Here is a 14081-nt window from a genome sequence, read left to right as displayed (position 1 = left end):
CTTGTTGGCCAAGGAAAGACTCCACTGTGGTTTTAATTAGGAATATGCCTTGGAAGCAGAGCTGGCTCTAGAAGCTTTTGGGAACTTCCTTCCTGTGGTTTGACAGAGCTCACCTACGTCCCAGGAGGCTTTCAATGATACCCGAGTCCCACTGCATTTAGGAGCTTCCAAAAACCTGGGGCATCTGAGTTTGGGAGGGGTGCTCAGATTGCAGAAAAGCCTCAAATACCAATCGGCAAAGCTGCACCAGTTGGAGCATGAGCACATCTGCCCAGGGGGCTCCAGGGAGCCCCCGGTTAAATGAGGTCGGTCATCACCCACGCAGACCATGGAGAAACACTTCACTGGAGAAACACTTCACCTGAGACAGTCTCTGTGGGAATGCAGAACCTGCCAGAACCTCCTCTCTCACATGTCCCAAACGTCTCACCTGTGTTCTGCAAGATTATGCAATTCCCCTGTACCACATGATGGAGGAGGACATACAAGCTAAACATATAAACAGCTTTTAAAATAATGCAAATAAATATCCAGATGCAAGATGCTTTAGGGTACCTACCGCCACCTCCCATTTTCCCACAATACATTCTGGTTCAGACAAGGCAGGAGGCATTTGAATGCTACTAGAAAAAGAGTCAAGGCTGAAGCTTCAGGAGAGTTATCAGCGCAGGCCCAGGCTGATGAGTACAGACTGCCATGTATAAATATAGAACCACACACACTGTAATTATATATATTAGTTTTATCTATATTTATATTATGTATAAATTAAGTATACATATGTGTGTGTATAGACACACATGCATGAATCTCAATAGTCTCTCTGTTAAGAAACCTTATAAAAAAATCTCTGAAAATATACATATGCAGATACTCTTAAGTATAAGCAATGTATTCTGATTGGGTTTTTCATAAATATGCATTAAAATTCTCCATGGTAGTCACCCTTGTGGGAATAACAACATAGTTGCATGAGTTGTAAACTATAAATATAGGCTTTAAAAATTCTCTGAAGAACAGGTATAGCCAGTATAAGTAACTTCCAGGGCAAACAGAAGTGATCAGAACAAAAAACCAGACTTGAGCACACGGCTCCAAAACATCTGTATTGCCATAACACATGCAAGTGCGCAGGACTTCTCCAGTCTTCCCCACCCCCCAAAAGTCCCTTTTAAAAGTTTTCAGTAATGGTGACGGGGGTTACGATTGAAAAAACTTAATCGGGCTCAACAAAGGCAGAGAAGAGTATTTTTGAGAACAGATACAGTACAAGAAAAAGGTCATATTGCAAAATCCAAGAAAACCCCTCAAATTTGGGGACAGTGTGTTATGTATCTCCTTCCTAAGAAATTAGGGCAATTTTTTCAGTCCATCTGCATAATATTTTTCCTTATTCAGGGTTTCTAAATATGCTCTTAAAAATGACTTTTTATAAAAATACAGTATAAGCCAATATGTGCAATACCATATTTTGTTTCAGTTAGATTAAAACCAAGAATGACACAATTGTGTTTTTAACTAAAAGAAAGTTTTTCCAACTACAAACAAGAGGATGGGTGATGTGTTTTGGGGAATCAGTTAATATCCCATCTTTTCCATAAAACACGTTCCTACCGTAACACGGTGAATTGCCTCAGCAGTACTGTGTACTACTCTGCCCAGATCAGAGCAGGTGTGCTAGCAGCAATGGAAGGTTTGGTATAGATGAAGCCTGAGAAAATTCAGGTAGAGATATGTCACTGGCGTAGAGGCAGCATATCCAGGCTTGCAAGAACCGCAAAATTTCGGAAGAGTATTAACTTGCACTTATATGTTACAGTATACCCTGTCTTATCATAGTTTGTTTTCCCATGCATGATTACTTAGATCTTAATCCTGTGCGGTTTCAAGTACGTTCAAGCTCCTCCTCAGGCTTCTCTCTTGGTTCAAACCATTAGTTTTCAATGAACCAGACTGAGCAACAGTCTGATTACAAGAAACTCTTAGAGCCTGAAAGTCAGCAGATGGCTACACACAGAAAATAGGAAAAAAACCCCAGAATATGCTACAGAGGAGTTCCAGGATTCTAGCAGGGACCTACACAATATCAGGAGTTCTATAAAGCAAGCCTTTGATTTTTCTTTTGTGCAAACTGCATTGTACATGACAGAAATAGCCCATGAACCACAAAGTGCCCTCTTCATGTGACATTATAAATCTACTGTGAACCCTGCACGGCCCATTAACTTTGTCTCTAGACCAATTCTCCAGAAAAATTCTAATCCCATTAAACTTCCTGAACACCAAAGTTGCATTTTACAGAAAAGAAAATGAAGGCAAAATTTCACATGTCTGCACACTGGTGGTACAGAAAAATAACGGAGTCCTCATGTCTTAAGCACAAAAAACAACTGATGAAAGAAAACATGGTCCAGATGATAAAGTGCAATTATTATTTCAGTTGTGCTAAAAAGCTTTCCAATTCTGTAGTTTTACTTCTTGGTGATTTTATTCAACTTATAACTTTTTTTTGCTTCTGTCCCCATCTTTCCAGTACTGTTCAGTTTGCATTTCTGTAAGCCGTGAGACAGTACGCTGAAAGGCAAAGATTTCCTCTTCTCCTGTAAACATGGAGAGTCCTTTGGCGCAATCCTGTATTAATAACACAAAAACAGTACCACAGAACTGTGAGAGACGTAGCTGTATTGAAGTGCATCCTATCTAACTCCTAAGGCTGAGTGCTTTACAGGCTTTGACAATGCAAGACAGCAGCATGGCACCAAAAAAATAAAATTAATGTCCAAAAATTAAACAAAAACACCTATTTCAGCTAGGTAATCCTCTGAAGGAACATAGCAAAACAGTAATTTGGGTTTAAAACAACATGATGACATGTTAACCATCTATTTTCACTTTTCTGTTGACTAATTGTATACTGATTTAGACAAATAATTTAAAAATTCATTAACAATAACTAGGTTATAGGGAAGAGGAAAAACAGAATAAGCAACATGCAAAATAGTACTGTTTGGGAGGATTTCTGAGGCAGTCCTATACAGTCTAGGAAGAGCTAGAACAGACCATCTTCTATTTTTGTATTTTAAATGTAGGAGCTAAACGTAAATCAGTGTTTTCATACATGATTGAACAGATATAACGATTAACAATCAAAATGACCCTAAAACTGACGCAAAATAGTTCTATATATTGTGACATTTTCTTTGACTACGAATAAATAGCATAACATGCAATCACGAGAGCGACACATACACTGCAGAAAAAGCAGCAAATCACTAGTTAAATGTTTACTTGATTCCTCTTCCTAAAATGCCGCTGTAATTATGAGACCAAAACCAATTTTGTTACAAAAGGGAGACGATGTTAATATCATGTACCTGGCTCAAGTCCAAATCATCCATCAACACTCTGTTGTCCTCTAGCTCACCATTGTCATGTTCTACCAGAAACAAGCTTTGGAGAGGAGTCGCTGCAGAACAAATAATACGCACCTGAGAGAAGGAAAACAGGCAACAGTATCATTGCTTGGGCTTTACAGAAATGGGATAAAATGCATGTTTTATGAAAAGCAAACTTAAAATTACAACCTTGGATTTTTTTCCAGGTATTTTCTCTTTCCCGTATTAGCGCTGCTATTACAGATTTACCCGACTTAGTCATTTGGAATATTAACCTTACAGGACCTTTTTCTCAATAACAACTCATGTAACTTTTACTCAGAGAACAGCATAACTGCTCTTACTCAGAATATCTGCTATACAGGCAATGAGTTCACAATCAAGTTTACTTTCTAAAATAACAGCTATAAAGTATTAGTAACCACTGCTTTCTTTCCCCCCAGAGATTCCTCTCCGTAGGTAAATGCACTGCACACATACTTCCACCTAAAGAATGTTTAAATACCAAATTTCCCAGAAGGCTGAGTGGGGCCACTCTTGCTTTTACCTATGCTACTCAAGCGCACATTATTTGCTAATAACAATAATGATGCTGGTTTCATGTCTGCTGGGAGGAGATACAATGTGCAGTGAGATACAGTATCTCTGGGGGGCTGCAATAAACACAGACTGAAATATTATTACAGAAGGAGACACTTGTTGAGAGCATGCAGGCAAAATGTTTGCATTGTGGACAAGTCTCCACAAATATGCTCTCTCAGGTCGTTTTTCCAAACAACTACTTGTGATGGGAGTTTAACACTTGTGTTTTTCCTATGGAGGAAGTAATAGAAAGTGGCTGTTTGCTTGCAATCCTTAATGACAGCACGTAGATAGAGCAGATCACACACACCCCCCCTATTTCTAACACACTATTATTAGTTTATAAGTATTAGCATATCCTTTTAGAAACTGTCCATTGCCAAATCATAAAGCACAAAGAATCTGGCTGACTTAAATGAGACTACTCATAGGCTTACTTAGTTCAATACCTTGCTCAACTGGGGCCTTTCTGATCGTCTTGCCAGGACATTCTTGAAAAAAATGTCTCAATCAATATTTCCTGATTGCATAAATATTTAAGTGTGTGCATATATAATCACACATAAGAGAGGGTTTCATATCTTGTATTTCTTTTAAAAAAAGTCTTAAACATGAACTTCTCTTTGTTTTAGTAGTGCTGATTTTGCTTCCATGATTGAAACCTCTGTAAATCCACATGAAGCACTGCATTTATCATTACTATTCCATTAGCAGTTCTGCAACCTAATGTAAAGCCTACAGTGACTGTTTCTTTTAAACTTAATAATGTAACTATTACTATTAATTCCTTAGTACCCTGTTGAGGAAGGCACCGATTCCCAACCAACTGCCCATACAGATTAAAATTTTTAAAATGTAAATTTACTCCAGCACAGTTGGCAGCACAATCTTTATTATTAAAATGATGACATGGCTTCTGTGGTTTTCCGGGGTTAAAAAAGAAATAACATCCCTATTCAAGAAAGGCAAATGAGCTCAGGCTTATATTTATGGTCATGCTTAATACTCACAGAAATAAATAAAAAAAAAAATACCTGCTTATTTGCCTTTATTGCAATGGGGCCTTCTTTGTGAAGCTGGAATGATGTTTCTTTGCAGTGCTAGTTCATTCTGCTTATGTTTTCCAAATCATCACTACAGAAAGCCTTACTTCAAACCAATTACAACAGTCAGGTTTTAGGGCTCCCAATATTATTCCTACACATATAGGAAATGCTTGGTTCTCACCTTATGCTCATAAAAGGTATCAATAAGAGTAATGAAACGACGAGCTTGTGTCCTTTTTGCCATTGTAAGAAGTGGTATGTCACGAACAAAGACCGTGTCAAAATGCTCTGATATTTCCAAATAGTCACTGGCCCCAAGAGGCTGAAACAAAACAAACCATAAGAAATGGAAACCCATGATAGAATGATACATAAACACTGTATCTTGAAATACTAGAGGGTGTAAAGTCCTGATCATATTCTTATTTTTCTTTCTTCGTATCTTGCCTCAGGAATGCTTGTTTGCCCTTACTGACATAGGTATATATGGGTGCTCATTCATACTGTCGGCTTTACCTGAACAGCGTTCGATAGTTAAAAACGTGGCTCTTCTGCATTCTGACAGTGTTATGAACTCTCTGACAACCTCAAACAAAATAATCACTATAAACCATAATCCGTAGAAGAAAAGAAAAAACATGGTTAAGCTACGAAGTCAACCTAAAGCATAAATAATTTGAACAGTTAGTAGGATGCTTTCCAGCAGCAAGATTTTTTTAAACACAAATGCATAGGCTAGTTACTACATCATCAGTAGACCTGCATTTAGTTCACCCAAGACTAACCCAGACTGAATAAAAATCTTATGTTCTAAGTACTGAAAGCAACAGGAAGCAGACAAAAATACAATTTCGTAGCAATTCCTTTGCTCATGGTTTCACCTGTAATGGCGAAATAAAAATCTTTAATAAGAACGTAGTAGTTTCTATTTGTGTATCTAAACCATCAACAGAAGATATGCACAAATAGTAGTAGCTCATTCAAGTACACATTCAAATACATTCATTTTAAATTACTTTTTCATTACATGGAAGGTATTTTTTTCTGCAAGATCTACCCTATTAGTACTGCAGGCAGTACTTTACCTTGAGCTATTAAGTCATCGTATTTAGGAGAAAAACTTCATACTCCTGAAACTTGTCCCATTAGTTTTGCTTGTGCGAGTACTTCAGTATCTCGGATGCAACTACTCCATAGAGCAAGGTCAGCAGCATTTTTCATGATAATGTCACAACTCCCTTCTCAGCTAATGACATGTGCTGTACCAACAGTATAATCTGGTTATAAAGCACTGCAATACTGCTAATATCTTAAAAACAGTAAATAAAAAATATTTTCTCTAACTGAAATTGCTAGACAAATTTGCTGTAGGCCAAGCATAACTGCTTAACTACAACCCTTCTGCAAGAAGTTCTTTTGGGCAATTACTAATGGCTGTCCATAACCAGGACTTTGGGTTTTATTTAGATGCAAGAATGAAAAACCCATAGAAATGGTCTATACACCAGCACAGGAGAGTGAAGCCCTGATGGCATTCCAAAAGTTCTTCTGAAAATTAATGGGAATAAGCTAGAGCAGCTCACCAGCTGACCCCCCAGGCAGGTATTAAAGCCTCTGACTCTAAGCCAGCTCTCCCATTTGCAGTCTCATGAATCGCCCTGCTTTCTCATTCACAACATGCAACTTCCCTGTGACAGCTATGGAAAAGAATTATTACAAAAGCTTTCAAGTGTTTTTAGTAGTGTATACCATATCCTCTCCTTAAAGTTATATATACTGTTTATTTTCTCCCTCCATTTCAGTCCCCCGGCCGCTACTATGGACTTCTTAACAAGAAACCAAGAAACTAATCATCACGAGGACCACCAGCAACAGCTTCATGCATCACCTCTGGAAAAAATCTCATCTGGACAAAGAGTAGCTGACCTCGAAATGTTTTGATGAAATAAAGCATGAAAAGGTTCAAGAAAGTGAAAGGAACTGCTAGATGGAAACATTACAGAGCTAGCCCACCGCATATCTCACCATCAGATACAAGGGATAGCTAGCTGGACAACAATCATATCAAGTGCAAAAGAAAACAATGGAAGCACTACAAGCAACAAAACTAGGATGCTGCTGGAGATTTTAAGACTGGTAGTAAGCAAACGGTTTAGGTAACGGTAATTTTTATTCCATACTTAGGATTGAAGTATTGTTAAGTACAGAGGAGAGAAGTATGCCTGTGTGCTAAGTACCTGACAGGGACAACAGCAGTGATCTAACTGCATGTGAGAAAGGAAATAGTTTCTCACGTCTCTCTTTAGGTAAGAAATTACAGACATCACTGCTATTCAGGTTCATTCTTTTATCACGTGAAGAGCCCAAGCACTCTTCTGCCAAAGCCCAAAACCCTGAGGAATTATTCTGTCTTGCCCCAATGCCATGTACTTTCTCATCCAAACCACAGGAGCAGACCCTCCTCATTTCAAATACAAAGTATCAACTATTAAAAGCCAATTCCTAAAATAAATAAATAAATAAAAATTAAAGGCTTCAAACTTTTGCAAAATCTGCAAACTGAAGCACCCAACTGCTGAGCTATAAATCCAAGAACTTGGTGGGCACCTTGGTGGGTATCCACACATGAAAATGAAAAACTTGGGGAGTTGGAGAAAGGAAACAGGTGGAGGACAAAAATAAGGCTAACGCATTTCAAATGGAAAGAAAGGAAGATGGAAAACTTCTTTTGCTTTTTATACAGACATAAAACCAGAGTTCATAGAGGGTTACAATACGCATCTTTATCACAGTCAAACAAGAATTCAATCTACTTCAGCAGTGCAAAAAGCAGGCAATTCAAAAATTCCTCTAATTAAGGACATAAAAGGCAGATCATTTCAAACTGCTTAATAAGAATTTCTGAAACACCTACGCCAGCGTTAGTGATAATATTCTGTAAATGTTAGCAGAAATGTGCCTTTGGACACTCCAAAATCTTATGATCAGGCAGATCTGAGCCTAGCAGCCATGAGTATTTTAACAGAGTAAGCTTGTACCTCCCTGCCAAGACTCAAGTCTGGTAAGACACAACTGAGTCAGCCAGTCTGTTGTTATATATGGCTCAGTTGGCATCAGCTGTAGTTCTTTACATAGAGGAGTTCTCAAACCCTCTCCTTTTAGAGTTTAGAAAGACATAACCCTGGAGATGAAGACAAAGCTTTTAATCTTGTTTTCAACATGACTTACTCTCATCTTGGAAAAGTCCTTTAATTTCCTTCTGCCTTACTCTACATACTGCAAAAAGACAGAACCACCAGCAAATTTGCAAATGCTCCGGGGACAGTTTAAAGCCCTTTTTGTATTCCTCTGACCGTGGTACTGGCCTAATTTCCATGCTGCCTGCAATTGCTTCGAAGCTTTTCTAACTCACCAGCTACACTCAAAATGCTCCCAATGCAGGAGACCATGATGCAGGCGCACCCTGACAGCTTCTCAAGTCACATTCTCACTGGCCTGTTGCCCTTGCAAAACCGGCATGAGGCTGGCACAAACAGCCATGTACCAACTCTGTGCCACACAGGAAAGTGAGCCAGGGAAAATGGGTTTATGGCCAGATTACACCACTGCCAGGGATTCTGGCTGTACAGTCCATATACAGAAGCTCCGCTGAAGAGCAGATTTCTGCTGCTTCAGCAGCCAACAGCCCTCCCCTCACCTTTACAGTATTGCCTACAGGCCCTTTTTCCTCACCTTGCAGCAAGTACTGGCTGCGTCCTGACTGCCAACGATGCAGGCTTGGGACAAGATGACAACACTAGTGACAAATTACTTCAGACACTTATCATTGTCCTCTGTATAACCCTCCAGGGCTGAAATTTATTTTACGAACCTCACCCAGCCACAGAAAGTATTCCATTTTAGTCAGTAAAATACATGAAGGTATCGCTTCCTCTGAAGTTGCTAATGATGCTACAAATCCTCCTAATATTGACACATATTTATGTAATCCTCTTATTAAAAGTTTAGACTGATTAATCTGGTCCTCTGAACAACATTCTAAAAATAACAACTTGATTTGGTGTGTTTCTGGTACTATCTGATCTTTTTTTTTCCATCAATTATCGATCAAAACTCAACTTCAGAACCACAACACATTTATGTAATAATTGTCACTTACCATTTGTTGCCAATTCTTTCACATGCTGCAGTATTTATTTTTTAAAAACCCCAAACATTAACAGATAAGAATCTTTCTTATGGTATTATTGTTCCTGCATGTGTATATAAGGTAAAACTGTTGTAGAGTTTTGTCATTAACTCCAATGCCAGGAGTCAGTATTTTATAGGCATCATACTAATGCAAAACGCATTAGCACTATCATGGGCTACCCTCCTGACAAAGTGTTTACTCCACTTCAGCCTGCTTGACTGAGTTCTCACCTTCATTTGTTTTTGTTTCTCTGTCTACTTAATGCATTTTCAGCTACCATCATCTCAGTTCAAGTAGGATGTTTATTATTTGGAGCTCTCCGTGGACTGTTTTAAGAGTTAGTCGTCTCCTGCTGCTATTATATATTCCATTTAATTGAAATATAAAGCATCCTCCTTCTTTGTTGACTCATCAGTGACAAAGTAGCTCATCTTTTAGAGATTGTCTGAATAATACAGAACTCTTTACCTATGTTAGAAAAAGATATTTCATCTCAAGAGAAAATTTATTTTTGTTTATGTTGGAAGATATTCCAGGGCCAGTTCCAATAACATCTTGAAGAGTTGTGATTGACAATAACTACAATTTAGTGCAGACACTCCAAAACTTCCTAAAACCAAAATACAGTTTAAGACCAGATAATATTTACAACTTAACACATTAAGCAATAACAAAAAATTATAGAGCTCTTTCTGTTGTTTCCAAAGGAGCCACACTCTATCACTAGTAGGGCTGATAAAACAGACTACTGAGGTAATATTTCAAGATCGTAATTCAAGAAAGGAACAGAAAAACCTAAGGCATGATCTGTGATGCAGCTGCATGCTGAATTTTAAACAAAAATGTAAGATAGGGCACAGCTAACGGTTAATAAATTTAAAGACACCGATGGCAGTGCAAATCTATTAGAAAGCTCTGTAAGTTACAGGCAAAGATGAGAAGTTCATTTGAAGCATTATTAATAAACTGAGAATGTAATGAAGAAGGAAATTTCTTATCAAGTTTTACTGAAGGTTTCTGGTGGCAAAAAAAAAAAAGGCAGGCATGTCATTGTGTAATTAAAGATCACATCAGAGGGCATACTGAGGAAAGATTAAAATAACACGTAGTTTTGTTTTGGAGCTTCCTAACTAAGCATTGTGAGTTGGCCTGCAACTTTAAAATAATTATTTTAACTTGTTTGAACATTACTTGACATGAGGCGATAGAACTTGTTTGTTAAAATATTCAGTAATTGATTCATCATTCTTTCTTTTAAAATATCCTTTAATGTATGTTTTAGTTACTAAGAGGAAAGACACAAAAAATAAACAGACCAATGATGTTTCCAGCAGTAATCACACAAATGAAAGCTACATTTTAAAAACATTATTAAAGCTGAAAAGTCAGACACAGATCTTAGACAGCAGTTGCCTGTGCACCCTTAATCTTCATCTCTTGGATATATGCTATAGTCTTGACTTAACTGATGCTTCCCCCTCTCCCAGGACCCTCAACCTACCCAGTACACAGAACAGTGGCTCTCATATAATGCACACTGATCAATACATGTTTTGTCCTCATTTCTGACTGACTGACTTCACCCACTTCGCCCACTGACTTCAGTTAGAGCCATGACTACGGCAGTCTAGGACTCAGTGCCTCAAGAAGAATGTCCAGAAAATTAAGATTACAATTGCCAACAGTGAAAAGGTGTGGGTTCGATTGGGTTTTTCTGTTGGTTTTTGTTGCTTTTTTTTAAATAAAGGTAGTATCGTGCACTAACTCTGGTGCAGACTATGACAGAAGCCAACTATGCAAGGCAGCATTCAGCTGTATGTGATCATGTAATTACAATATCAAATAGCAATGATTATTACTGTAGTGCCTATGCAGAAGGAGGGAAAAATTGAGGTAACACAAGCAACAGTCATTCTGGAATTTCCTAACTGCATTTTGGTGTTGATAGCACCTTATCTTATACCTATACATACTTTGTGTAAGTTGTTTTCCAGCTTTGACACCCACATGGATGATCAGTAGAGCAGGAATCTGAGATCTATAAACCCTGGGGTAGAAGATATTTTCTGGATCAAGTACAGCCCCCTGCTATCTCAGGTTACCTCATCACAGAATCCTGGTCAGAACTGATTTTGCTTGATCTTACAACAGAAGTTTTTTAGTCACATTTCTCATAGTGGAAAGTTGTTTCAGACCTTTGCTCTTCTGCCGATTAAGAAGATGCCTGTAACGTCCAACTTTTTTTTTTTTTATTCATAAACAATTTTATATTAATGTATGACAGTGCCACTACTAACTGAAATAGTGCTTTTCCATTCTTGGTCTTTATTTGGGGTGACTGATGTGGATGAGGGTCTCACATTTTTTTTTTTCTCTCCTGTGGGGAGAATGATGCATGCCATTCTAGCCTAGAGCCTCCCAAGTACACCTTTTCTGCACCTGCTCTGCTTTGAGTTCATTTTCTTGCACACAGATGAGTACTGCTTTAGTCATGGATATTTGCCCATTTCCCCATTTTATCCCAATTGAGTTGAAATGTCCGACTCGCTAGAGCACACTCCTATGCTCATTCATCATTCTGCACAATCACTCCTGCCTTAGAAGAGCTTATCTACTAAATAGCGACAAACATCCATACTGAACCTACAAGAAGTGAGAAGTCTCAAAGACCTATCAGCTGGTCAAAGCTGGCTACAGACTGGCAGAACAGCAAAAGGCATGCTTCTGCTCCCAAAGTCCTCCTAAAGCCTAATTTCCAGTTCCAACTCCAAAGTATGGCATTTGTCAACAAAAAGGTCTCAAAAAATAGTTAAGGCTTAAAAAAAAAAAAAAAAAGAAGGTTTCTGTTCCTTTGTCCAGTAAGCAAATAAGCCTAAAACCAATTTCAACAGCTATAAGCAGGTAAAACACAAAACGCCACAAGCAAGAAGTGCATATACATCAAAATTACATGCAAGTTCCCCTTAAATAAGCTACTAGATCACAATTCAAGTGCTCTTGTGATTTTTTACGTTTTCAAAAGAACCTAGAAACTATGGGAATTAGGTTTATAGGTCATTCTATTTATAGGTTTATTTAAATATTGGCACTTACTGTTAAGATTTCAAAACCATGGTCAACAAGGCTTTAAAAAGAAAAAGAAGTACATTCAGACATTTAAGAAACAAAAAAATGAATTAAGAAGGCAAACCCTTAAAACTACAATCAGCTTCAAAAATCTTGTCTTTGTGTATTCCCTGGTCTCTAAAGTATAGGATCTAAAACCTCAAGGTTTATGCAGCTTTCACTGAAGGGAGTGCTTTCTAAAATTAAGCCCTGATACACATAAAATAAGGTATAAAACGGAAAGGAGGTTTGACTAACAATATTACTACATCACAATATCTCCACCTGAAATAAGTTTCTTAAGTGTATTTTATAAAACATACTTGTGAGTTAGAGAAGGCAACTTTTTTTTTTTATGTAGAAACTGATTAAATTCTCAAAGCAAGTGCAGCTAATGAAAGACAGACTCTCAGTCCAGAGCTTAAGCTGCAAAAGCTAATCTCCTGCTGGGAATAAAACTAAGATCAAAATCAAACTAAGGAAAACTATGATTCTAAAAAAAATTACTGAAAATAGTGCTGCTCACTTCTGAACAACTCCATGGTATGTTTATCTACAACTACACCCAACAATCCTAAAGATGACACCAAATTATACAGTGGATACATTTAGCAGTTTTTAATGAAGGTAATTCCCTCAAAATGATTCAGAATCATTAAACTGCAAATGCAGCTGAGCTGTGTCATCATGTAGGGGAGACATTCAATTGACTTAAAGACAGACACTCGCTTTCCTAAATCACTGGCTGCCTTTGAAAATGGTCACTTTTTTCTTTTCTTTCTTTTTTTTTTTTTTTTTTTTTTTAAAAGCTTAGTTACATCTTTCATTTTGAAGTGCAAGCTATTCAAGTTAGGAACCACATCTTCCTCCTGGTCTGTAGAGTGCGTCTATTGCAATGGAACAACCACCTAACAGAAACTGTTTGCCACTTTTTTGGTGTGTTAATCTACACAAATACTGTACTTTGCCAATTACAGAAATGCTAAACAACTTCTGGGGGAAAAAAAAAAAAAAAACAAACCAAAAACAGTAAGATAACCTTTTACAACATAGATATTAAATTTATTTTCTTAGCTTTGTTATGCTGTAATATGTTTGTTATTATTTAAATTACTTTAAAAATAATAAACCCCATAGATTCATCTAGCCCCATATCCTCTAATAGTGGCCAGCAGCAGTTGTCTAGGATGAATATAGGAATAGGATATGCATATAGCAATACTTTGCTGATATACTTTCCCACGTACCAGTGACTTCTTGTTTACGAAATTCCATGCATTTCTGTATTAAACTTTTTGCATTTAATATGGCTGTTTGTTCTTTAGTTCACACATCCACAAAATCCATCTTCACATGATACTTTCCTATCATGTGAAGACGCTATGTTCATTGGTACTTGGCAGCTGGATGAAAGAATATATTTAATTACCTAATAAAAAGACTATCGGACCCATGAAACCCAAGTTATTCAACCTTGGTAAAGAAAAGGCTAAAATGTGTTTGAGTACACATTTTAGACACAAAAAGTCAATATTCCCAGCAGAGGGCAGCAGTTGCTATGCACAAGTGAGAGGAAGACTTTAAAATATAAATAATACTGTGAGGAAGACTATCTCCTTACTCCTGTAGGACCTTGGAAGATCACATATAAGGTACACCGTTGTCTAAATTACTTATACCAGATCAAGATTCAAGCCAAACTGTCACAATTACCAGTTTTTAAACAAAATTTTAAAAGGGAAGTGAAGAAAGAGGAATGAC

At 37.5% G+C, this 14081-nt stretch overlaps 1 protein-coding gene and 1 long non-coding RNA gene across 4 annotated transcripts in view; one reads left to right on the top strand and one right to left on the bottom strand.

The window, feature by feature from the left end:
• LOC142408239 (uncharacterized) overlaps positions 1-7120 on the top strand; it is a 32855-nt gene extending 25735 nt beyond the window's left edge. For both annotated transcript variants that reach the window (XR_012775225.1, XR_012775224.1), the window contains exon 3: positions 6826-7120. This is a non-coding gene — a long non-coding RNA (uncharacterized LOC142408239). The remainder of the gene's footprint in view (positions 1-6825) is intronic.
• Positions 1094-14081, bottom strand: part of AFG1L (AFG1 like ATPase) — a 69206-nt gene continuing 56218 nt past the window's right edge. Inside the window, exons 11-13 of one of the 2 annotated variants that reach the window (XM_075498497.1) lie at positions 5205-5345; positions 3375-3488; positions 1094-2631 (exon numbers count right to left, since the gene is read on the bottom strand). In XM_075498497.1, coding sequence (XP_075354612.1) covers positions 2497-2631; positions 3375-3488; positions 5205-5345 — 390 coding nt within the window. In that variant the 3' untranslated portion in view covers positions 1094-2496. The remainder of the gene's footprint in view (positions 2632-3374; positions 3489-5204; positions 5346-14081) is intronic. The other variant, XM_075498498.1, reaches the window with a different exon arrangement.

The sequence above is a fragment of the Mycteria americana genome, chromosome 3 (assembly GCF_035582795.1).
Source record: "Mycteria americana isolate JAX WOST 10 ecotype Jacksonville Zoo and Gardens chromosome 3, USCA_MyAme_1.0, whole genome shotgun sequence".
Classification (NCBI taxonomy): domain Eukaryota; kingdom Metazoa; phylum Chordata; class Aves; order Ciconiiformes; family Ciconiidae; genus Mycteria; species Mycteria americana.
Note: the sequence above shows the minus strand (reverse complement) of the source record. Positions and strands in the feature narration are given on the sequence as shown.